At 37.5% G+C, this 27,685-nt stretch overlaps 2 protein-coding genes across 2 annotated transcripts; one reads left to right on the forward strand and one right to left on the reverse strand.

Annotated features, from left to right (window-relative positions):
- The first annotated feature begins 13,288 nt into the window (after positions 1-13,288).
- On the forward strand, positions 13,289-19,688 carry cdk1 (cyclin dependent kinase 1). The gene is made up of 8 exons (XM_056768738.1): positions 13,289-13,444; positions 13,974-14,020; positions 14,104-14,260; positions 14,572-14,695; positions 15,214-15,384; positions 18,602-18,765; positions 18,958-19,099; positions 19,188-19,688. The coding sequence occupies exons 2-8, from the start codon at positions 13,984-13,986 to the stop codon at positions 19,299-19,301; spliced, it is 909 nt and encodes a 302-aa protein (XP_056624716.1). The 5' UTR covers positions 13,289-13,444; positions 13,974-13,983; the 3' UTR covers positions 19,302-19,688.
- A 2,047-nt stretch (positions 19,689-21,735) lies between these two features.
- LOC130437023 (transmembrane protein 26-like) lies at positions 21,736-26,760 on the reverse strand. Its single transcript, XM_056768123.1, has 6 exons — positions 26,424-26,760; positions 25,803-25,899; positions 24,968-25,051; positions 24,014-24,222; positions 22,781-22,860; positions 21,736-22,208 (listed from the first exon to the last, which is right to left on the reverse strand). Exons 1-6 carry the CDS (start codon positions 26,612-26,614, stop codon positions 21,919-21,921), a joined length of 951 nt encoding a protein of 316 aa, XP_056624101.1. The 5' UTR covers positions 26,615-26,760; the 3' UTR covers positions 21,736-21,918.
- Positions 26,761-27,685: the final 925 nt, after the last annotated feature.

Consider the following 27,685-nt stretch of genomic DNA (forward strand, 5'->3'; position numbering starts at 1 on the left):
ACATAGACGCTAAAGTATTTACAGTGTAAACATTACACCTGTAAGTGCACAATTTAAATACATCTATTTCAAGATGGCCATCCTGTCACGTACGCATGACAATATGCACGTCTCTTTATCTCCCCCGCACAGACACACAAATTTGGAAAGGCGGTTGAACTGAACTTAACTAAAATTGTTAACCTTTTGACCTAAACCACACCCTCTTATAACCTTATGACAACATACCAACAGCCATTAAAGAAAACATGCCTCACGGTTAAACACGCACCCATATGCACTCACTCACAACTGATCAAATCAAAATCTTTTGAACAAAGCATTAAAAATAAAAATGTATTACAATCAAATACATCTCTACAAGATTTTTCTTTTAAATATGCAGTGATTGACAGCCAACACAAATGTCACTAGAATGCTTTGGGATAGTAGTCAATAGATCAATACGCAAGTACTGATCAATACTAAAAAAACAATAAAAAACCTGGCGCACGCACACTCAATTGGTTTTTTCATACCTCAGTGGGTTTAAAGTATTTCAGATTGCTTCATCAATCCACCATGAGCCCTCGAGCAAACAAAATCCAAAACCACAATAACAGAAGATATTGCAATTACATGTTACCTTCTTTCCTTTCTTCTTGCGGTGCGCTGGTTTGGAGCTACTTTTTTCTTTGGCTTCTTCGCTCATTTTGGGACCGCTGATCCTCTCAGACTCCCCGACTGACCCTCCTTATTCCAACATCCACTCCGATCCACATGAACCAGGCGATGAAGTCCATTAAAGATCCACTGATGGTGTTTGTTTATGAGAGAGATGCTGGGAAAGCACACGCACGCTCTCGAGTGAACTGTGTTCCAGAAGACTCGCCTTCTCCTGCCTGGTGTTCCCCAGAAAGGGTGTGGAGAGATAGTAGAGAGAGAGAGAGAATAAAGGGGAGGGCACTGAGTGAGATATAAAATGAAACACTGATGGACTGACAGTTAGTTAGACAGTTGGTACAGCAAGAAAACAAGATAAACAGAAAAGAAACTTGATGGTGTTGAAAAGCCTACCCGGTTTGATCTGTGAAGCACACCCACACAGACGCTCCTAAAAACCAAACAGTGAGAAAGAGAGAGAGATGAGATGTAAATGAAATTGTAATGATAGAGAACTAATAGAATATACAGTATCTAGTCTAATGAGAGTGCAACTAAAGAGCAAAGAGATATTGTCTCTCGCTGCCAATGCACTGCTCGTGTGCACTTTGAGAATGTGTGCGCTTGCAAGTATGTGCAAGTATGCATTCAGCATGCATCACAGGTCCTTCCAGAAAAGGAGGACTCCTCAATCACGGTGCCAACAGATCAGCTTACAAACAGTGAGAGAGTGAGCGAAGGGAGACATTAGAAACATTTGTGTAGTGAAACATAAATTGTGTACATTTTTTTCAATTTATTTTATATGACTTGTATCTGTGCAAATGTGCATTTTGATAAATCTACTTTAACTACTCTATCTGTTTTTTCCTGTCACATTTCTTGCATGAGTGCATTTGTATTGATGCTTTGGAAACGTTGTGTGTTGAGCAATCATGCTAAAGCAAACTGAGAGACTGAAGAGAGATTGACAAAGAGAAAGACAGAGCGACCACACCCCCTTACACACCTCCAAAAACATTTGTTTTCCACCCAGTTGTTTATTGACAGGTCCCTTTATTTGCATGATATCAATAATATTCAAGATAGGGAGAACCATAATCATTCCAATGGCATTTTAATTAAAGGTCCAGTTTATGAAATTAAGCTGCATCTAGGGTGAGGCTGCGGATTGCAACCAACAGCTCGAAGGTCTTCTGTGTCTAACACAGAAGTAAGAGGTCATCACATTTTCGTTTTTTTGGCTCAGAATTTATGCTTATAAATTATTTACGAAACCCGCCCTGTATAGCAGTTTGCCCATTTAGGGCTAAACAACATAGGGAAATTTCATGTAAGGGGACCCGTGTATGTAGATAGTAATAGCTCATTCTAAGGTGATAAAAACAAAACGCTTCATTATGTAATTCACCTCTGAAGACTGTCAATAAATCTTCAAAAAACATTACACACAGGACCTTTAATCTTAATATTAAGGGCGAATCCTTTACTCCCTCTATCTACCAACCAACAGGTTCTTCAATTTCCGGGATGTAACCAAATAAACTCTGAAACTGAAAACCCCATATTGCTTGATCTCTTTAATGTCTATAATGGTTACATCTCTGTTTCATTCTTTAATCAACCTCACGGAACAAAATATGACGTAAGGTATCACGCATGTCTGCTTCTCAGTGGGGTTTTCTGGTAAAAACTGAGAGCGCACAGAAATGGCGGTGATGTAACATTCTCCCTCTCTCTTTCTTCCTCCCTGCTCTCCATTTGGATAAAAGATTAAAGAAAGAATCATCAACACAGAGTGATGAACTGGCGCGGAGAGGGAGGAGGGAAATTGGAGGAGAACGGGAGTTAGCGAGTGTGAAAGAAGGAGAGTGGAGGGAGGGGTGAGGCAGACACTTATCTGGTCACAGACTGCTGGGCTTGGCCAAGCAAAAGCTTCTAGTGCTATACAGTACATCACTGACAACATACACAGACGCTCCACCCACAGTTTCACACACACACGGGCACATGCAAAACGATCCCCGCCATCCTCCAAAACATGCTCTCTCATTCTGTAGGATGCTGAGCATAAGTCTGTGATTTTCTGTGGCACTGTGACTTACACCTCTCTTATGAATAATGCACAATATATGTGTGTGTGCGAGTGTGTGATGTACCCAGCTTTTGGCTGATACGTGAGGGAATTCCTCCAGGCAGCAGTGATCGATTTTGCTCTCAGGCACACACCCAAAAATATGTTGCCTTTTTGTTCTGCCCTCTGGTGGTTGGCACCATAAATAAAATGTGTTCTGAGACAAGTTTCTTCAGTGGCTGTCGCTCCTGTGATCAGCTTTCCACAAGCTGTAGAAGGAACTTGAAACGCCTTCAAAGACTGTCACCAAAACCTGGAGTGTGAACACAGAGGAATATGAGCAGAAGCACTCGCACTGTTACAAAACGTAGTGAGTTGCCTGCAGAGGCAGCATTTTAAGGGATCGCAACCTTTTGGCAAAGCTTTAGGCTGTTAACTTAATAATGCTTGCTCTGAACATATTTTATTTCGGTCAAACTAAGGACGGCGTCTTACTTGTTTTATGAAAGGCAATCCCAAAATGTCCTGTACAAACTTAAAAAAAATTAATGGCAAATATTGATTATTAATAAACTTGAATTTAAACACTTTTGATTGAATTTTGTAGAGCATTCCATATCAGAAGACAAAAATCTTACCTTGATTTCAATATTCCAGGACATGTTGATTCTGGAACAACATTCGTATCAACAAATCAGATTTTAGAGATTAACAAAGTAAGGGTTTGAGCAACATCAACCCGCCGTTTTGCTTAGATGTTAGGTACATGTTTTGTTACTAAAGGGTAAAGGGTTGGCATTTAACATCCGAATGATGATAAAACTGTAAGAAAGAGATGATTATTTAAAGATGATTATTATCACTGTGGAAAAACCTTTCATGCACATTTATTTTTAAGAGTATAGGCTACTGTATGTTTGTTTGACATGAATCTTCTTCTGGACCAACAGAACAAATCCAGAATCACTTGGCGAGATCATTGTCTAGATTACTTTTCGAACATATATAAGAAATGTTTATACCTTTTTAACATCTAAAGTATCTAAAAACATGCAGAACAATGTGACTATGTGGGATCAAACAGGTATTTGAAGGTTTGTAAATATTTGCTCTTTAAGTGCCACTAAGGGGGAGAGGATTTGAATGTCATTGCCACAAATTACAGGGTGTAGTTCCAAACACAAAGTTCAACATGTAATTAAAGAAAATGTGAGGTGATGTACACTGTTGTTTAAATTTGTGAGGTATCAACACTTTGCACTTGTAAGTCTGCTAAATTAGTATTTACATTTCTGAGAACCTTCTAGACCAGGAAAACCAACCAAACATAATCTGATGTTTGCTAAAGAAATTTTGACAAAACCTGTATTATTTTGAAAACACAATAAAGTTCCAGAACAATGGTTAGTGAACACTGACTTTAAATAATACCAATACAGCATTTAGGAACTGTATATAAAATGTATTAAACAAAAGATAAATCTGTTAAAGTACGCTAATGCACATTGACTCCTGCTCTCACAGGACTAAGCTACTGTAACGTTTTCACCGATGATGTCACGTATTTACGAAATGCGCTCTGTAGTGGAGTTTGTCCATTTAGGCCTACTGTAGAAACAACATGGAGAATTCCATGAAAGTGTACCCGCGGTGTATGAAGATAGAAATAGCTCATTCTAAGATAACAAAAACATAACAGTAAGGCCTATGTATTGCATTTCTGTCAATATAACCTCCAAAATATTAGACACTGGATGTTTAATAAAAAAAAGAGAATCTGTCCTGGTTTCCAGACTGTTTCCTGGAAAATCTCATTTGAAACTGCTGTTCTGGTCCTGTGAAAGCCACACCATTAAATGAGAAAACTTGGATCGGTATGAGACGTTTAAAAAGTACTACATTCCAGACTGTCTTTCATGAATGTTGACACAGCCAGGGCAGTTGTGTGCTGTGCTGTGTGCTCTTCTCATAGCTTGTGCTACAGCCGACAATACAGATTTAATAAAAGCCTCATTAGACAATCTAATTCTGCTCACGTCTTTTCATTTCAACATTGGAAACACTATGTAAATGTGTCATGAATTACAGCCCACTCAGTCCGGCCACCTGGGCATCCCAATCGTCAGTTGCCGTGGCAACATGACTAATCATAAAACCAAGTGACACTCTGTTCTGTTGTTTATTGGCCTTAGAGTCAGAACAAATGCAAGCAATATATCCCAAACTGAATTTGACTTGAGATTTAAAGCACTTTATAATGTCATGGCTTTCCACAGACATTCAACTGCACAGAACTCTTAACAGCTAATTCATTCAGAAAAGGTCTGGTTATAATTCATTATAGTTAGAAAATCGCATCATAATAAGACATCAGTGTTCCTGGTCAAATCCAATCAGCATTTAGGAGCATGAAGCCACAATGAAGCCATGTGCTTTGTTAAAGGGATAGTTCACTCAAAAATGAAAATTCGGCCATTAAACCCTCATGTTGTTCCAAACATGTAAAAAAATAAAGGGAAAATATTTGGAAGAATGTTAGTCACCAAATTTTTCTGGAGCGCAATTGACTAACATAGTAAACAATACTATCAATGGCGTCCCACAATTGTTGGCTTTCTCACATTGTGTGAAAACACAAGAAGGACATTATCTTGAAGGTGACAGAACAACATTTTAGGGTGAAGCGTCGGTGAACCTAAATCAAAGAAAATATTTTTATGTCATAATCAAATGTTTAATAATATTTTTTTTAATCTCCAATTAACATTTTGACTAAATATTAGATTTTGTGATTGACTAATAATGTGCCCTAACAAAGTAAAAAGGGGTAAAGTTTGATTTCATGGGAACTTTAGGAAATTACTAAATTTGAAAATATTATCATCCCGCAAAAACATGCTTGTTCAGGAGCGCATTATGTGCACCCCTGTCTAGGGGTTTGTGGAGTGGCCCGCAAGATTATTACGCTACTGAAAACCCCTCTCCCCCTGTGCTGGCCACTACCATGAATCGATTTATCTTATTTGAACTCTTCCGCGTGGATCGTGAGCTTATTTCCCAAAGTGACCGTCTGGCTCTGCCTCAATGCTCTAGTGCCACGTCAGCACTGATAGAAACACTCACAACACTCTTTTAAACACACAAGGATTTTCTAGTGCTCTTTACAAACTAATCCTCAATTGTTTTTTGATTCTGTCCATCTCTCGGGTTCTCCAAACATTACAAAATGATTGTAAAGAGAGACATTTGTGTATCACCAAAGGGAACTGCAAAAATGATGAGTGCTTACAAACAAGTTTTTCTGAACACTTATCTGTTATTGGTCAGTTAGTCCTGCCTGGTACAAATGGTACTTTCTCGCATCTTAGCTGGGATCTAAAAAATGAAACGCAATTATACAGCACGAAAGTGTGAAAGCAAAACTGAGAGTTGAAAGTGACTGTATTCATGCTTTAGATTCATGGAGTGTGTCTAGAAGGCAAGCTAAGCAGATCCTCACTGGTAGGCTCATTTCCTTTTGTAATGCTGGTTAAAAATACAGCAGTCGCTGATGAAGTGTGAGACAAAGATTGGCCAATTACACAGTCTTGAAAGAGAGAGAGAAAGATCACATAATCCCCAGACTTGTTAGTCCTTCCATCCACCTGTCAAACTATGTTGCCACGGTGATCACTCCGTTACCCTATCACCATGGTTACTCTCTCTTCCAGCCCACTTGCACGCTTTTAAGAACCTGTGAATAATGTGTGATTCTCCTTTAACACCAGAGATTGAGACATAAAGAGTTTCAGGGTGAACAAGAGAAGATCTTACCTCTTCTGGAACAACTGATGCTGTAAGCGACAGGGGAGAAAAGACAGAAACCAGTGACTGTGCTTTTGCATTTCCAGGAAAAGAAATGTCTCGGGTAACCGTGGCAACATGCATCACTAATAGATGGCAGCGAGGAAAAAATCAAAACACTGAATCTCCTTTTAGTTTCAATGGTTTATTTACAACAAGCTGCAGCTTGCTGCTCCACGCTGACAACAAGCACTGTGTTATTGATTGTTTTAGCTCACAAAGGTTTTTGGTTTTGCATTATTCTAGGTAACATGTTTATTTTTCATATAAAGCGTTACTTAAGCTACTGTTTTTCAAGTTCAGTAAACTACCGCATGTGATGTGTCAAGCTACAGTACAGCTCAAAATTACAGATTTCAAAGCAACAATATAAACAAACGTTACTGTGCATGCACGCATTTGTGGCTTAAAGTGAAAGTTCACCCCAGAAAGATTCTGTCATTATTTACTCACCCTTTTGTCATTTAAAATCTTTATGACTTTCATATGTGATCTTTCTTTCTTCTGCATAACACAAAAGAAGACATTTTGAAGAAAGTTGGTAACCAAAGAGCACTTGCCCCCATTCACTTCTATTGTATGGACACAAAATCAAGTGAATGGTTGGCCGCAAACGACATTCTTCAAAATATCTTCTTTTGTGTTCTGCAGAAGACAGAAAGTCAGGGTGAGTAAATGATGACAGAATCATTCATTTTTGGGTGAACTATCTCTTCCGTTTCACATCCGTAAGAATACAGTCCCTGACGATTATTTCGGATAACAAGCAAAAGAAATAAGTAAAAGGTCCGGTTGAATGCACAGCTTCTGCCAATCTCATATTAATCTTGAGTATCTATAGAGTAGTCTTGCATACTTTGTATCTTCGAAGAGTATTTTGTTTGATCACATTTATAAAAGATAGATACAACTGTACTATTATTTTATGGGGGTGTGTGGGGGTAGGAACTGAATCAAGAGCACACAATACATCAACGCATTATTCGCTTAAAGTTCATGTATCAGTTTCAAACGATCTGCAAATCCAGCATTATATCCACCGTTTATATACGGTAACATCCATCATTGTATTGCCTTCAACAAACAAACAGAGCTCAACTTCTATCTCTATCGCAAGACGTGCTGCAGCTGCTGGTCCACAGAGCAGCCAATCGTGCGTGGGCGGGCTATTTCTTCCACCTTGCCGTTGGCATGCTTTTTCAGGCCGTCACTAAATCCTTGGTGTTTCGGGTCTGACATCATCACGCAACTGTGTTTTTGGCAAGTTTAACAATCATAGGTAGGTTACATGGTTAGGGTGTGGATAAGAGTAAAAGTTTCATGACTTGAAACACCAAAGACTTAGTTAAAACCAACAAGCCACGTCCACAGATCTGACCTGAAACACCAAGGATTTAGTGAGAGCCGAAATAGGGACTAAGAAAATTTGATATGTAACGTTTTTTCATGTTCGAAACATGACGAAACGAAAAAAGCAAAACCTATAAGAACCTTAGGGGAGTTTATCGAGCACAGAACACGTAAAACGTCCAACTCGTTGACAAGTTGACCATGTTAGTCATGAGGAGCCAGCACGTTTAACATTGTAAAGAATGCATGAAACAGAGCTAAATCACCCCTTTAAATGAAATTAACTAGAAAGTTAAAAGTATGTCTAAACAGTATTATTTTGGGTTACCAGTAGAAGAACCGTTACTTGGCTAAGGGTAAATGCGACAAAGTTACAAAACCCATTCAACAAATTGTTTATTTTTTATATTTATTATAAAATTCAAAAAAATTGTTTACAAAATACAATTATTATGGCCTAACACATAAATTAATATTAAAATGTAAATAAAATATAAATAGTAATATTATTGATATCCACTTGCTAGACCAATCAACAAACACAGACCGAAACTTAACTTCAGGCCATGAACATGTGTTCGATCAAACCACCATAAAGGAGGTCAAATGCATTATTATTTTGTGGCATATTACATCAATGATAAGAAAGGTTATGCAGTACATTATTTTTAAAACCCCATTTTGTAAGCCACAACAAAAAAAATTCCACCTGGCAGTGACTAGTAGGCAATATACCATCACACTAAGCATGTTATTATTAATTATTAATAAGTATTTCTCATAATCTGTACCCAAACACTAGATTCTGCCTCATCAGCCATTCTGTGAACCTTTATCAAGTTAATTAAACCCTCTATAATACATCATAAACATGAGGTGAAAAAAGAGAGAAGAAAATATAAAGCTGACCAACTCTCCAGGGCGGAAAACTTTTCAGAGCTGCGCTTTAAAGGAAAATAGATTGGGAGGTCAATCCTTCCAAAACATTCCCAACCTGCTGACCCGCAGCTAATGCTACACAACTCTCTATCTCAGCTCTGAACAACCTAATAATGCACTGTGTGTAAGTGCGTGACAAAGGGCAGGTGGATACTACAGAAGAAAGGCTGAGCGCAGCAGAAGACAGAATGAAATCCACCGGTCTGTTCTGTCAGAGAGAGGGAGAAAAATGGAGATGAATGGAAAGGAGAGTCAGCTTAAGCTAGCTTGATTAATGTGTGCCAGGCTTAATGTGTTTGGTCAGGTCAGAGCCCAGAATCGGGGTTAAGACCTAGACACACAGGAAAGAGAACAGAAGTTAAACATCACATGCAGAAAAACATGGGGATTCAAACACTTGACCCAACGTTCCAGAATGTTCCCTTTCACACGGAGAAGGGGAACACTGGCCAACACGCAAACAAAACTTGAGCCTACATGCACAGCATGCTACAGGATTACAGAAGAGGAAATGCCCTTTATAAGAGGTCAAATAGACAAACCGATCCAGCTATAGGGAGAGAGAGCCAGTGTTAATAGAGGTGTTGAAAGGACTTCCGCTCATATCTGGCCTAGCCTTAAGAGAAAAGAGACTAACTAGAAAAGCTGTCCGATGACCAGGGGCACATGTCAACACTCAGACCGTAAACAGTCTTGTGACAGAAAACAGCATGGGTAGAACAAAACCAGTTGAGCGGAGAAAAGCAAAACAACACTAATATGCACCGATGAATTAGTTCTGGACATGACAGGCTCTTCTCAACAGAGATGTTGAATGTTTGTTGAAGTTACCCAGGTTTATTTTTGTCCGCCAATAGTGGGTAATATTATGTAAGAAAGAACACCTGCTGTGAGAGCCTTCACATATAACACATACAGAGAGGATAAGGTCTCAAGTCCTGCAGTTACCCTGGAGGCATACTGTATGTTCAGAATCTCCAGTGTTGTCAGATCATGGTCCAATTCACTTCTCTCCGAAGTCCCCGTCACGGAAACCAGGAAACACATGAAATGCTTTTCAAGTCAGTCCACATATGCAGAATAGTACTGTTATGTGCACCATTAACGTTGGAGTTATTTTAAAAGGGAGACGGATGTGACCACAGATTAAACCTACTCAAAAATGATGCATGCAGTATATTGTGTTCAAGAAAGAAAAGTGGATAGAACTCGTCTTTACACTAATAAATCTCAACATAAGCACACGTTAACACCGATCACACTGTAGCTAGTACTTATACTAAAATGTGTTGTAATGTTCTTGAGCTGTCATATTGCTTATAATAAATACCATATATGTTATAAAAAAAATTGTGCTGTCAAATCTTAAATAAATGTTTGTATTTATGTAATACATGTGTATTTATATGTAAATAATAATGGAAACACACATGTGTATATATAACAACTAATTACATAAATATGTGCAAATACATAACTAAAGGTAATTTACATTTACATTTAGGCATTTGGCAGACGCTTTTATCCAAAGTGACTTTGCATTGCTTTATCCTATACATTTTACATCCCCTGGGATAGAACCCACAACCTTGCAATGCTCTCACCACTGAGCTACAGGAAATTTACATTATATATAAAAATAAATATGTATTACTCGCATTTCTCAGATATATATACGTGAATGTGTATTAATATATAAATATACAAAAACATTTATTTAGAGATCCATTAATCATGACAGCACTAAAATATATATAGTATAATATAATATCTACCTGCAAATATTTCTCCTTACCGAAGAAAAATAAAATACATAGGGTGTTGTGGGTAGTATTTTTAACATGTTGGGTATTCAACTTATTTTAATACATAAGGAATTTCATGGTTGTATATATTTTGTACATGTGTACAATAAAGTTGAATCTAATCTAATTTTGTTATTTACCCACAACATTTACCAGTCTCAGCTGTGGGGTCAGGACCATTAAATTTGATGCAATATTATTTTTCATATGCCTTAATGAGAAACAGAAGCAGGATATCACGGTGTATCTCAGACAGTTTAACCCACAGGCCATTTAATATCCCTGCTGTCATAATGAGGCTTGTTAGTATTACAGCTTGTTTACCTCAGCAACCTCCGGATGAATGCAAATGGAGGAAACTTGTGTTATGTGCGTGTGGGAGTGACTAGGTGAGTGGGAGCCATCAAATGCAAGTGTGCACTCATTTTTGTTCTTCAGGGCATGTGTGTGAGATGAGACTGACAACCATGAGGTCACGCTTGCTCAAGGTCACCTTGAGAAAACCATCTGACAGCTATCAAGACTCATCAACTGCCCTTCACAAAGCCACACCCACTGTCACCCAGAACGCTCAGCAAGGGATACAAAGAACAGAGCGATTGAGAGGAGAAAAGGGAATAAATCATGAATAGACAAGTGTATGATTGCTGAAGAAATGTTCGGGGAGGAAATTCCCATGGCAACGATCGGAAACCACATGCTTTCACCATGGCAACTAAGCCTGGGCTGGAATACTAATGTCGGAGTCTGTTGAAAAAAAAATCAACAACATTCAGTACAAAAGATTATGATATCATAGTTTTACAGCAAGGATTAAAAAAGGGAAAAAATCATTGCATTATATTTCTACAATATCTGCACGAAAGTATGTTGTGTATGTACAGCAATTTGCGGTTCGTGTAAGTGCTCATTCAGTGTATTTACACCAATAATGTTTATTATTCGGATAAAGTCAGCTCAGGTTATCAGAAACAAGTCATAAAGGGTTAAAGGAAAACACTCATTACCCTGATTTCACTTTGCACATAAATTCCTTACATACCTTTGTGCATTGCAAAAAAAAAGAAAAATCTAAGCCTAATAATTTAACCATTTTTTAAATGTCACACTTTTCTTTTATTCCCTCGTTTATACGTGTACACCCCCATTAACTGGTCCAGTAAATCTCTCTTAAAAAATCAAGCATGAAGGTCATTTGAAACATGGAATGTAGGTGAGGAAATCCTCTTTGGCCCTGCACTTGTCCTACATGACACATCCAGTCAAAACCAGCCCTCCCTTGCCCCAAAACCTCAGTGTCCTAAAAACTATTTGCAGCATTGCCCACACTTCTGTCATTAGTCAAATTACCCCCTTCATAATGCCCTATTTCTATTTCTGCACGTCTATCTCTCAAAATCATATTGGTACGCATATATGCATCAGGTCTTCTTTCACAGACACATCAGGCTAGTAACACCGGCAAACACGTTCATGGATCTCTGCTCGATACTTACTAATTTATATTGGCTTTCTGTGGTCGGATATTTTTGTATAATGATGCTAAACTGCATAAATGACCCCACGGGGTGATATTGGCCACATCATTGTACCTTGTAAACACACAATGGTAGTGTTATGAAAGACTTGCATTGTATTACTCAAACCACAACGTAATATATTCGTCTATTTCCCTCGGCTAAAGGCAATATCAATTCCTTCAACCAATCAGGGCGCGCCAAAACTGATTTTTAATAATTTGCCTCTAATCACCACTTTAATTAAAGTCGGTACCTCTGAGATTTCAAGTTTGAATTGAGATTTTATCCTAGAGACTAAGCCTCCTTATTTTTTCTGTACTTAGACAGCCTGGTTATGCTTCGTTGGCTACATGTTAGCTTTAATGGAGGGGTTGAAGAAAACAATTCTAATTTAATAAACTGTTGCTGTGGATTTGTGGTATTCTACATAGAATTTGCCATATGTATATGCTGATTGGATGTAATTTATTGAATTTTCAAACTTTGGCTTCTTTGTCTTTCTCAATTGTTTAGTGGATACACAAAGGTTACTGACGTCTCCACTGAATCTCATGACAGCTGAAATAGATGCAATCTAACACTGCCACCGCGTGGTCACATAGAGAATTGCTCGTCTGTTTGTCTACGTGTGCAAGTCAATTTTATTTGGGAAAAACACTTCATTTTTTTAATTCTAAAGCTTTGAAATTATATAGTTTTGATTTATGAATAATTGTAGTGATCTTAAACTATCTCCGTTGCACATAACTCAGTTCAATTTTAACTTGGAAAAACTATGTATTACTATCTATTCTAAATGCCTCTTTGTTTTATTTGGGAGCATATTTGAAATAGATAGACAACTCTATACCTGGAATCTGTGTGTTGTTCAGCTGAAGGAATACCTATAAAACGACACACAACATCCATGTTTACAGAGAACAATGACGAAACGAGTTAAGTGTAAAAAATCTACCTGCAATGGTTTTTAACAAACAAACGCAAACGCGCAGGCGCAAACCGGGCACACGCTCCCGCTCCGCACACGCGCGAACGCTCTACTCCCGCTCCAAACCGCCCTACCATCTCATTGGCTTGTTTGAAGTCCACATTCGTCTCTGATTGGTCTCTTTTGAATTACGTCAACGCGGCCAGTTTGAATCAAGGAACTCGGAATTCAACTGGACGCACAGCACGTCTGCGAGCTCTTCCTCAGTATATTTATCAAGACATCTGAGGAAAAAGAGAAAAGATCCGTTATTCTTCCACATTAGACGTTGTTCTTAACAAAGGTATGTTTTTAGTGTATTAAAGTCGGTGTTAATGTGTTTCGATTTGTATTTGAGGTCTTTTAAAGCAACACAGGCCCAGCTAGAACTCACGAGTTTTTTAGGTTTACACAGTTTTTCATGTAACAAAATGCAACGTTGGTATGTTATACAGATTATTAATATCTTAGTTTATGTCCTTGATTAAATACAGATGCTGTATAAAAGGGATTACTGACAAGTTTTTCTTGGCCTTTAACAGTTGATTCCGTTGCATCTTGTGGTCATATCGCTAACGTTACTGTGTTGAAGCTGATATGAGAATTGTGTACTTTATAAACAAAGAAACTCATTACAAGTTTGTATTAAAGTTTGATTGTGTTTGTGTACGGTTAGAGAGGTTTTAAGTCAGCGTACTCGTTTCAGTCTTTAAAGATTTAAAAGGTTCAAAATAATATACGTTAACTACATTAAAGTGGATTGTAACATCTACATATTACTTACCACATCAGTTTTAAAAGTGTTATTTACTCGTAATTCACTGTTTTGCCAGAGTTGTGAAAATGGATGACTATCTGAAGATAGAGAAAATTGGTGAAGGTAAGTAATGCCCTTCTTGTCCGAAGTAAACGATGTTTATGTACATTAGCTGGCAATATTATTTTTGTATTCTGTGTGTTTAGGCACATATGGTGTAGTGTATAAAGGTAGGAATAAAACCACTGGACAGGTGGTGGCGATGAAGAAAATCCGCCTGGAGAGTGAAGAAGAAGGAGTGCCCAGCACTGCAGTCAGGGAGATCTCTCTCCTCAAAGAGCTCCAGCACCCTAATGTTGTACGGTAGGACGGATATAGTTGTTCTTTGTGTTTGGACGCATGAAACATTTTTCCTGTATCATTTACTAAGTTTGCAGATGAAGGTGTTGTGACTTTGCTGTGTCAGTAAATTCAGACATTTGTCGTCGCTGTAGAAATCCGTAGGGATACATAAATCTCGACAACAGCACGTTTGACAAATACTTTACATTTGTGCACAATTATAAGGGAACATCACTTCTTTTCTTTCATATTAGTGCCTCCAAGCAGAATCACAGAAATGATTTTGAACATTTCCATAATGCTTGTCTTAAACTGGTTCTCTTTCTTAACAGTCTGTTGGATGTGCTGATGCAGGAGTCCAAGTTGTACCTGGTGTTTGAGTTTCTGTCTATGGATCTGAAGAAGTACTTGGACTCCATCCCATCAGGCCAATATATGGACCCCATGCTGGTGAAGGTAAGGAGAATTATGTATGCTTTAGTAGATTTACTTTTTGGCACAAAGTAATTTCTATTTATGCTTTTAGAGAATGCAGACCCATAGATCTAAGTAGCTTTTTGCTTATTTTGAAGGGACACTTCACCCAGAAATGAAATTTCTGTCATCATTTAATCACCCTTAGATTGTTCCACACCTGTATACATTTCTTTGTTTTGCTGAACACACAAAGGGAGAAATTTAGAAGAATATCAGATCTCACCCACCATTTATTGCCATAGAATGGAAAATAAATACTATGGGAGTTAGTTTTGACGGTCTTCCTGTGTGCTAAGCAGAACAAAGAAATTTAAACAGGTTTGGAACAATCTGAGGTTGTGTAAATGATGACAAAATGTTCATTTTATTTAAAAATAATTCATTCAAAGCACGTGTCTACCTATTTTTGGCCTTGGAATGTATTTAGAAGACTGTTCTGTATCTTTTTCACCTGTATTCAACAGGTTTCTTTATCACTAACTGTCTTTTCTCTGTAGAGTTACCTGTATCAGATCCTGGAGGGGATTCTGTTCTGCCACTGCCGCAGGGTTTTGCATCGTGACCTGAAACCCCAAAACTTGTTGATCGATAATAAGGGAGTGATAAAGCTGGCAGACTTCGGGTTGGCACGTGCCTTCGGAGTGCCAGTCAGAGTGTACACACATGAGGTATGCACACACTGATTCCAAAGTAATGTGCGGTTTACACTGACAGTGATCTGTATCAACAAAGTGATCTGAAGCCATTTAGATTAAATAAGTAACCATGACAACTGTCAACTAAGATAGGTATGTTTGAAATATTTAAAAGTATGTTACAGTCTTTTACAAATTACTGGGATGCAGTGACTAGCAAATGTAAAATGAAATGAAAACAAAGTTACACCAGCAGTGCACCAGCTTAAAGGGCAGTGCTCATCAGAGACACGGAGGCCACGACACACACTAGATGAACAATGTCAGAAAGACCAAACAGCCAATCTTACATGTACATTCGCAATCAAGTGACAGTTGAGGTTTCAGTGCAACATAAACAAAAAAAGCGACATCTAAGTTAATTGAGTAGCACACTGGACAAGTACCTTGCTAGTTACAAAAAAGGTTGCGTACCACTGATTTAGCGAATAGGTTCTATATCACGTTGATAAAGCCATTATAGTTTGCTGAAAACGAAAAACATTTGGGAAATAAAATCCATGTGATCCCTGCTTGCTATTTCTTAAAGGAACAGCAGCATAATAAATATCTGATTTACATTTAGTCATTTAGCAGACGTTTTTTTTCAAAGCGACTTACAGGTGGGGTAAGCAAAGGAAGCAATTTTAATGCTCATCAAACAAGACAAAACAAACTCTCTGATCCTGACTGATCACATTTAATATGGTTTGAGCTATATTGCAGTATAGTGTGAAGACTATAAAGTGTTATTTTACATTTGATTCTTTTATTCGGTTTCTGTACCTAATAAACACAGTTAGACCAACTTGAAAGACCTAAAAAGCACCGTTAATTTTATTTGTGTGTTTGCTTGTATACATTTATTTGTGATATTGCTCAAATTTTTTTTTAATTAATTTTATTAATAACTGATTGACTATTATTATCAGAGTTAATAATTATAAAATAAACATTATTATTTAATTATTACTTTTTTTCAGGGCCAGTAAAAATGTAGAAATTAATGTATGCATAATAATCTTCATAATCGTGCAACTGTGATTATTCCTCAGAATATAATCGTGCCAACAAAATCTATAATTGTTGTATGAATGTCAAGTTGTTGCCATTGAGTTTGGTAAAAAGAGTAAACAAAATCGCATTTGTTTTATTCATATTTCAAACGCATTTTGGGTCACAGAACCACTTTCTATCATACAACATTGTTTTAGAATTACTGTCATTGTGAACATAACTTTGAGTTTAAGGGCTTTGTTGGCAAGTGTGATAGAACCGGTTCCCAATTTCAATGAACTGCGGTTTTAATAGATCGCTCGCATTTTGTTTCAGTTTATCGATTCCTGACTTTTTCAATCACTCAAGAGTCGCGAACGGCAATGAGCACTTTACCGTTGTATCTGTCTGCCGGGACCTGCAACAAGGACCTTATCTCGTTACGCACATGCGCAGTTCATTACCATCGGCTCTATGAAGACCGCAAACTAGGGATGCTCCGATCCGATATTTGTATCGGAAATCGGCGTCGATACTGAATAAAATTCTAGATCGGGTATCGGTGAAAAAATTGCACCGATACCCGATCTAGCTTACATAAAATTTCTGCTAGGCGATGTAAAAGTTCCTGGAGACACCGGCGCTTAAACTCTCTCGTGGCTGTGCTTTGCGAAGCGTGTGACATCATACGCTAGCAACGTGCTCTTTACGTAGTGTGCGTGAACATGCGAACATAGCTTACATTGAGCAGCGAACAGCATGGAGCGACAAAAAATATCTGCCATTTAGATTTATTTTAGAACAGCTACGCCAACAAGTTACACCGCTGTTTGCAATACATGAGAAGTAAATGTTCCGAGGGGTGGTGATAAAGCTGTTCATTATAATACTACTAATTTAAGCACGCCGAGTTCAATAAGCTGAAGAAACTAAAACGAGACGGTACGAAGCAGCTAACTTTGGAGGAGACAACGAAAATAATTCAGAAATTTCCATCTAGTAGTGTGAAAGCAGCGAAAATCATTGAAAGCATTTTGAATTTCATGGTAATGGATTTGCAACCGTTGTCCGTCGTTGCGAACAATGTCTTCAGACTCCTTATAAACCACCTGGAGCCGCGGTACGACATTGTGAAGCGTAACTGAGACCTGAACTGTACCAAAAAGTCTGCAAACATGTATACGAAAAAAATAAAGATGTCAATGCGGTGAGTTTTGTGGATAATTTGACTTTGAATTTCTATTTGCACCGACTAAACTATTATATCTTTTTCCGTTTATTTTTACATGTGCAGCACAAGCTAGGGAAGCTAGTGTTTTGTTTATCTTTCGGTGTTGGATGTTAAATTTGATTTCCACTAAACTTTAGCTTAGTTTAGTGGACTTTGCTTTAATGACTAAAGCATTAAAAAGAGCAGATTCCTGTTTGAATATCTAAAGCAGTGAAGCTATTGCTTTTTTGCTCAATTTCAGCTGCTTAAACGTTCAAAAGATTGGTTCCACTTTGTGAAAAAAGATTCTGTGGTTAATATATTTCGTGAAATATGTCAGCCCAGCCTCGAGTCCTGCTACAACGCAGCAGATAACTAACAGCTATTATCAGCAATAGCGGTGACTCACACTCGGGTACAAAATACAGATAGAGATGAAAAGACAATCTTTTTTTTAAAGTTACTTTATTTTTTTAAGTAGTGCTCACAATTAAATACATCTGGGAAGCTTCAGGACAACATGTTCTAGTTTATTTAACTTGAATTATTAATTCAATCACTTTTTAAAATGATTTAATTCAGAATTTTATTCACAAATAATTGTTTAGAAAGTGGACGATCTAGCAACTGAATGTTATATATTTTATGTTGTATTTTTGTGTTATACTTAAATAGTTTAGGTTTGTAATGGCTTCTGATTATTCCTTAATGGAAGTGTTGTTTATTTCATCATTTGACAAATTGTCACAGTTAACAGCTACAGCCTACTGGTTAGCCTAAATGTGGCAAGAATAAAAGGTAAAAACAGTTTTCTTGAACTATTTGCTATTTTTTTCTCTCCCCAAAAAAATATTGAATGGAAACAAAGAATCGATAAGAACTGGATTCGATAAGCAGAATCGGAACGAATCGCCAAAATTAAAACAAGACAAGACTGTTGTTAAAGCTCAGAGATCTCCGCAAAGAAATAGACCATGTTTGTTGACAAATTGTGTCAATTCATAGGTGGTGACACTGTGGTACAGAGCTCCAGAGGTTTTGCTGGGGGCCTCACGCTACTCCACACCTGTAGATGTCTGGAGTATTGGTACCATCTTTGCCGAACTTGCAACCAAGAAACCACTCTTCCACGGAGACTCAGAAATAGACCAGCTTTTTAGGATCTTCAGGTAGACACATTGATCTGATTACTGCCAAAAAAACAGGAAATTCAGTTTGTATTTACACTTGTATTTAGTGTAGTTTATGTGTACAACAGGTAATAAGTTGTCCTACTATTACAAGCTGCAATGATCAGCATTAAATGACATATTTTCAGTTTAAATAATACTTATTTGTTAATCTGTTTATTACTTATGTAGGACTTTGGGGACCCCTAATAATGAGGTCTGGCCAGATGTTGAATCTCTGCCAGATTACAAGAATACTTTCCCGAAGTGGAAATCTGGGAATTTAGCCAACACTGTGAAAAACTTGGACAAGAATGGCATTGACCTACTTTTGGTATGTAAATGTCCTTACATGCTGTTATTCCTTCTTTATTATTTGTCTATATGGATTCACGTCTTTATTTTAATTGTCTTTTGTTTAGAAAATGCTGATTTATGACCCACCCAAGAGGATTTCGGCACGGCAAGCAATGACACACCCGTATTTTGATGATCTGGATAAGAGCAGTCTTCCTGCCAGTAGCCTCAAAATATAGACCAACTTGATGCCCTTCTCCATACACACATAAAAATGCAGTGTAAGTCTTGGGGTCTTTGTGAATTAACTCTAGAATCCTGGGAGCTGTTCTGTAAATCCAGAAAGCTAGTGTTGGTTTGATTCTGGAGGCGCAGACGACTTGCTCCTCCATCCTACAGTAATGCAATCTGAGTCTTTTGACACGCAATAATTAACCTGAGTTTGTTTGTTACTTGGGTGGTTTATCTACTTTTTGTTTGTCTGGTTTTTGTATGTCCTTTTCCTATCTACTTTTATATGTTATATAACACCCGTTTGTAAATAAAACATATTTTTTGAGGGCCTGAAGTGAAATATTCAAAGAATAAACTTGTGTTCTCAATGAGGAGCACTTTGTGGGATCCCATCATGGACTGTTGTCTTTTGTTTGGTCACTGGTTTGTCAAATAGATTTATCTTCATTTATGCGCCATAAGAAGAGCTAAGAAGTGACTTTTGCTCTCGTTTTTTGTTCACTTCTCCACTAAATCATGTGTTTAAGGAACATCTTGATCTAGTGTAATGAACTCGATGATAATGCTCCCTGGAAGATTATTATTGAACCAGCATTATCGACTGCAGTGAAAGAAAGCTTTGGGAACAAACAGTCTTTCATTTTTAATAAAAGCATGCTCTTCTCCCGCTCTATGGCATTTCCAAGCAGTTTGCCTTTGTGTTGACTTGAATAATTTGTGAAAATACTGTCCACAGTGTTTGGAATTTGTGGGCATCCCCCGTTTGTCAGTTATGTATTCCGCAAACAGTTAAACAACAGCTTTATTACAGGACACATTGCTTTATTCATTATTATTAATGATATATTCTGTGTAACAGCAAAAACGCTTTCTTTACACCCGCACGAAAAATACAATGCCCAATGTGATCTCACTGCAAGATGCGTGTGTGTGTGTGAGAACATAAACCATCACCTTACTTGACACAGGAACATGGCAAGCATGATAATAATAAAAGACTGAACTCACTATACCATTACCGATCAGTTACTTCAGATCATGATATTAATAATGAGGTACTGAACATTGTCAAAAAATATAAAACTTAAAAGGAGTAACATTACCTATCTTTATATTAACTGCTCAGTTTTTAGTTTTTTAATTTGATGTCAGGAGTTTAAGTCTTTCAACAAACCGGTGAACAGAAAGCCCTTTTGGGTTCATAAATATTTATAGAATTGAGAATACAGTAGGCCACTGAACTTTAAACTTTCATTATTTACAATGTAGAAAAGAAACACTTGTTTAGCTTGTGTGTTTACTGGGCTTCAAAAGTCTGAAACGGTCAGCAAATATCAAGGTTTAAATGTGTATTTAGTCGATGTTTGTCATATGTAGACCCCTGAATGCTGATTAGAGCAGTGGCAGTGCTGGAGCGATTCCCTGGGAGACTTTAGTGTGAGATATTATTTTTGAAGCAACATGTAGAAAGTTGCACTTTGTATGAATGTATGAAATGTAGATGAAGGCTATTTTATGAATAATATATGCAAATCCTCTTCATTTTGAGGTGGAACCCCGTCTCACTCCCTGGATTCTCCCGTTCCCCTTCATTTCCTGCCCTGCTTATAGGAAATAATCCAACAGAACTGTTGATCTACTGTTAATCAAAGTTACACTACATGTCCTAATGTGGGATATGTACTCGTGCATGTCATCATGCCTGGTTTACTACTTAAATCTAAATGTCCTGGTATATTGTTTCAGCTTTGCATAGTTATTTCCTGTTTCCTTTGTTGGTCAAAAATATTAAGTGCTGTTCCTGAAAAACAGAAGTGTGGGAATGTCTTGAGTGTATTGATAGCTATCAGCAGATTTCTTGTTTTGTGTAAATTGCGTAGCTGTGGGATTTTTTTAAGAAAAAGGCTGTGCGTCTTGTTTCTTTTCCACAACATTAAAACCATTAAGGTCACTGTTACTGCTATTTTCATTTACATGTGTTGTAACTATCTCTGGTTAAAATGAAGTTCTTCGTGATCTGCTGTAGGAAGGTTTGCAGTATAAATATTCCTGAACCGACCTGATCACAGATCAGAATTCCCCAACAACTTTGATGTCATATCTGGGTACGCACGTTGATGAAAGCATGCAGGACAACACCCATAACCACATGTTTGCTATAGATATACATGCGAGTTTCCTTGTTAAAAGTTGACAAACAAATAAGCGTTTTCTTACACACTTGAATGATTTACAATCAGTTATTTCACAATACAGTACAGGTATATTGTAAACACTAAACAACATAAAAAATTTAACAAATCTTTTACAATTAGACATAATGTTAAATGCCCTCTCATTTGTAAGTCGCTTTGAATAAAAGCATACGTTATATGAATGAATATAAATGCTATGCTGTTAAACAACTTGCTATACAGACAATAAGACTACACTAAAAGTCAAAGTACTTTTATAAAACTGTTGTGACACACAATTGTCCTTTTGAGCAGTATGAGCAATCCATCTCCCACATTGAATTTTATTGCGATACATTCCTGCAAGAGAAGCTTTTTCAAACTGCTTGGAGATTTAAGAACAGTACTAAAGGGTTCTTGTCAAACACAGTCCTTGCAACGACATTCTTCAGATCGGGGGAGAGGAAGATGATGATGCTGGTTTTAAATCGAGACAGATAACAATGAGTCTGTAGAGGTTGAGGATGACCACTAGAAAGTTTTTGATGGCAAAGAAGACCAACATCTGGTGGAAAACGTCAAAGTAAATCATCACAATGAGCCGAACCACGAGAAAGGGCCCATCCTGGATAAACAAACTCTCCACAATGTTCCAAATATCTGTGCTGTGTCTTGACATCAGAAAATTACAACAGCTGTCGCCGCTCTCATCTGAGTTCTGCGATCGAGATGTGACAACTGTGGAGTAACACAAACACAAGCTGAAGAAAAAACTAGTAGAATATGATACTACCAAAAAAATGTTTGTGAGTTTATTTCATTGTAGTTTGTGGAGAATTGTTATGTTTTTAATAAAGACTTGAAGCAATGTGACCGTTTTGATGTTGCAATATTTGTCTCCCACGCCAAGTGGTGTTTATTCCCATTATCACAGACGATACGAGTTGAATTATGAGTTAATTCCCTCTTTTATAAGGATACATTACATCAGTGTCCAGCATAATATGTTTGCTTTGTTTTGAGATGGGTTCAAAAGAGCCTTCAGCCTCACAGGGAAACTAGCATAGATCAACTAAATCATGCTAATCATGTTCCAAACAATAAAGTTATCGGGATCCTAGGAAAAACTAAATAATTTTGATGGAATAGGAATAAAGATTAAGAATTCCCTTAAAGAAAAGTCTCCAGGACGTATTCTCTAGTCATTTGAATCGTGTAGTTCAGATTGCACATCTCTGTCTGTGGCATTGTTTAGACAAGGCACAGATCATCCTCATTCAACCCAGCCACCTCAATAGATGACCACTAACCTGCCAGATGAAAAGGAAACTGCAACATACTCCACGTCCACACTGCTAGAATTATATACACCAGCTGATGGTTGTTCTCCCTATAACATACACAAATACAGAGTGAAAGTGTGTTAAATGAATGCATCATTTTTTATATTCGTTTTCCATCAAGAGACGTGAACATTTCACCACAGATCAGGCTGAATTTGTGGCCAAAATAATCATAATTACAATATTATGATATAGTTGCTTTAATATATAATTGGTTAAACATACAGTGATATAGATGCAGAGCACTGGGACATTCATAACAGTCCCAAGATAAAACAAGGATAATCTTTGAGAAAAAACCTCAAAGATTATAGAAACAAATGAAACATCATATATAAAAAGTTAATATTATGTTTAACTACTATTATATCTATTAAATAATGTATAACACTATAAATAATATGAATCATATATTGATACAATTTTTTTTCTTTATGTTTTTGGCAAAATGCTCAAGTTGCCATTATTCCTTACAACTTGTTTAAAATATTATATAACAAATATACAATGACGGATAAAGTACAGACAGAAAATGACCAGTACATTTTACTTTATTTTACGGACATTTCCATTCCATTCCATTTTCTACCGCTTATCCGAACTACCTCGGGTCACGGGGAGCCTGTGCCTATCTCAGGAGTCATCGGGCATCAAGGCAGGATACACCCTGGATGGAGTGCCAACCCATCGCAGGGCACACACTCACTCATTCATTCACTCACGCACTCACACCCTACGGACAATTTTTTCCAGAGATGCCAATGAACCTACCATGCATGTCTTTGGACCAGGGGAGGAAACCGGAGTACCCGGAGGAAACCCCCGAGGCACGGGGAGAACATGCAAACTCCACACACACAAGTAGGAAGCGGGAATCGAATCCCCAACCCTTGGAGGTGTGAGGCGAACGTGCTAACCACTAAGCCACCGTGCCCCCCTACGGACATTTCCGTCAATGCAAAATTGTAATTTAATCCAGTGCAAAATGTAAGATTTAACATATCATTTAAACATATTGTTTTGTGGTCATGAATGGTGTATGTCTGGAGATAAATGATGATGATACCTGGCCTATTTTTTTTTATTTAGCCCCAAAACAACACTAAACACCAACAACACAACCAAAAAATCATTCACAGTCAACAGCCAGCGCAACATCAGACCACAACACAGTGTGAACTTAAAAAAGGAAGTACCCACTTCACATCAGACATTGATTCACTTGTGAATTCCAGTATATCAGCTGCCGTGCCAACAAAGACAAGCAAAAGCTGAGACAGCTCGTCACGAGTTACTCCGCCCCCTAGTGGGAGGAGCCATTTCCCAATGATGAGAAGGATGAGCAGAACTTGATGAAGACCAAGGATCCAGTCGTTTGGACATACAGAGGTGAGAACCCGCTCTAGATGCTGAAGGAAACAAACAATAGGTAATTATTTTAAATGTGCTATTATTACACCTGGCCACATATGTATAGTGTCTGTGTTGCAAAAAATACTTGCAGTTGATTTTATCTAATGTAATCTACTGTATTTTAGGTACACATTTTTATTAATGTAACAGAGGCAACTCAAGCTCTTTCAATATTTCCAAATTCAAATAAAACTTCCATGATAATGCTGTTCGATGGCACAACTTATTGAAAGCTTGAGAATGTTTCTGTTTAAATGCTCTCTTTACCCCATACCATTAATAGTGTTGCCCATCTAGTCCGGTTCAGGATAACCAAACACAGGGACGTGAATCATTCTTACCCAGCATTTTGATTCAGCAGAATTCAGATTTAGCAGAAAAACTACAGAGAATGGTGCATAATCAAGATGTTCTTAAACCCCACAAAGCTTGGGATATCACCACTGTGCTCATAAAAGCACTTCAAATACTTTTTTTGGTTGCTAGGGGGGACTCTGATAAGCTGAAGGTGACTTTGGATAATTGATTCATTTGAAAAGAAAAAAACCAAACCGTAAATCAGCAGGTTCAGTAAAAAAAGAATGAAAAAGAAACCTACATTACAAATTAGAAGTACATGATAGATGATCATGTGATATATTATGTAGTGACATCACAGAGTGCATTCTAATGATGCTTACAGTAAACAATTAATTACGAAACAAACAAACAATTAAATAAATAAGTAATTTTCAAGTTTACCTTTAGTGTTTCGTTCATACGCAAAGTACCATTTAAGGGCGATACCATGCTCTTGACATTCTCCCAGGAGTCCAACTTCTTACACTGCAGAAAACAAAATAAAGTTTAATTAAATGGAAACAGATCTTCAGAGGGAACATTTTCAGCAGCGATTAAAGGAATAGTGGATCTAAAAAGTCTGTCAGTTCTGTTCTCTCATGTAATTTTAAACCTATATATTTGTCTTCAGGAACTTAATGTGGAATCTGCTTTACAACGGTTGTTAAAACATATTTTAATAATTTATTAAATGTAATGTTGTTGGCATTCTTTTGAAAATCTCTTTTTGTGTTCCACAGAAAGAATCTTTAGAATATACATGTAGACTTAGTTAAAGAGATAGTTCACCCAAAATATATATATATTAAACATATTGTCATCATTTAGTTACCTTTAAGTTGTTCTAAATATACATTTCTTTGCCCTGCTGAACACAACCCTTATAACCAAACAGTTCTTGGACCCCATTGACCACCATAGTAGGAAAAATGACTTTATAATATTTTGTTCTGTTAAACGCAAAAGAAGATATTTTGAAGAATGTAGGAAAGCAAACAGTTCTGAGGCACTTTTGACAACCATTGTAATTTTTCCTACTATGGAAGTCAATGGGGTCCAAGAAATGTTTGGTTACATGCATTCTTCCAAATATCTTTCTCTGTGTTCAACCAAACTAGAGTGAGTAATTCATGGCGAACTGTCCCTTTAATACGCTTATTTGTTTGTTTGCTATTTGAAGGAATATTGTTTGGATACACATGATAATGCCAACGGCAGGCATAATATGTACACATACCTGGAGGTCATCAGCTCTGGTCCCCTGATGATGTAACTCTAGAATCCAGATTGAGGGTATAATACTGATGAGGAAGAAGAGGATGGATGGAGAAAACCTAAAAGAGGGAGGAAAACTGGTTTTATGGATCCACACTCCCATTCCCAAACATAAAGACAAGGATGAAGTGATTTATTTTATTTGGCATAAGTGAGACTAGGTCAACTGTAACAATGGGTCTAGCAGGAAGTTTGTTTTTGGAGCTTTCCTTTGGCTCAGTGGTTAAAGCATGACGCCAGCAACGCAAAGGTCATGGGTTTGATCCCAGGGAATTGCACAGAGTTAGAAACAAATGTATAGTACAATGCAGTGTAAGTCACTTTGATTCAAACCTATAAGGTGTAAATATTAAACCATATCATTCCCGGGTCGAATGAAGAAAGCATTATGTTGAACTACTGTACATTGACTCGCACAAACAACAGCGTCATCACGTCGGACAGAAAATGATCAACAGATGTTTGTCACACGTCTTTGAGTTTAGTGTATATATATGAACAGCAATATGCGAAACTGTCCTGCTGTATGCTACAATAGCCTGTGTAGAAAACAATCCAGTTTTTGCTTATTTTTTAAACTCACCATTTGTAGTCTTGGCCCCTTTTCCGCTTAAAAGTAATGATCATCTCCGCGACCAAAGGAAGATAAACGATAGTTAGTAACCAGTACAAATGGTCATTTTTCACTTTGGTCACCCTCCAAACTCCAACGAGAGACACCAGAATAAATAAAAATCGGGTTATGATCGCGCACACGAATGTAAACAAATTCATTATCGGAGACAACGCTGTCCTGGGTTTGTATGGTATGATATGCGCTCGAGTCCCGTTAAAACCCGTTTGTTGAATCCTCCCACCAGCGTCAGTATTTGTAATTAGTTACAATGTTTGTTCAATGCACTGTGGGAGTAACCTTGAAAGACTTTACGCACTAAGTTACTCTGTTATTAAAACGCGAGTTTATTGTTCATTTAGACACTTTCTTTACGTTCAAACACTTTCATATTGTTAATACAACAGATGTGTATCTTTGTCTCTAGCTACACGTGTGAAACTTCGTGTGACCGGCAGAGGGCAGGATTTTGGGTTTCTTTATAACTAACTGTGTTTTCTCTGTAGAGTTACCTGTATCAGATCCTGGAGGGGATTCTGTTCTGCCACTGCCGCAGGGTTTTGCATCGTGACCTGAAACCCCAAAACTTGTTGATCGATAATAAGGGAGTGATAAAGCTGGCAGACTTCGGGTTGGCACGTGCCTTCGGAGTGCCAGTCAGAGTGTACACACATGAGGTATGCACACACTGATTCCAAAGTAATGTGCAGTTTACACTGACAGTGATCTGTATCAACAAAGTGATCTGAAGCCATTTAGATTAAATAAGTAACCATGACAACTGTCAACTAAAATAGGTATGTTTGAAATATTGACAAGTATTTTACATATATTTACAAATGACTGGGATGCAGTGACTATCAATTGTAAAATCAAATGAAAACAAAGTTACACCAGTATGTAAGTTAATAGAGTAGCTCACAGGATGCACACATTCTGTATGTGCAAGCTCAAATTCAATGTCTACTCATGATGCAAGTTGAACCAGTTTAACTTATTTTATGTTATTATTTAGCGCAGTGGTTCCCAACCTGGGGTCTGTGACCCCCTTAGGGGGGCGCCAGAGTTCACATGATGGGCACGGGAGCTGACATACATTGAGGTTGAAAAAAGTTGCATAAAATGTTCCACTTATCATTTTATATAAAAATCATATGCTTACAATTCCAAGATAATACATCAAAAACAGTTATATCTTATATAAAATAATTATTTCCATTTCCGGCTCCATC

Source organism: Triplophysa dalaica, chromosome 15 (assembly GCF_015846415.1).
Source record: "Triplophysa dalaica isolate WHDGS20190420 chromosome 15, ASM1584641v1, whole genome shotgun sequence".
In the NCBI taxonomy this organism is placed as follows: Eukaryota; Metazoa; Chordata; class Actinopteri; order Cypriniformes; family Nemacheilidae; genus Triplophysa; species Triplophysa dalaica.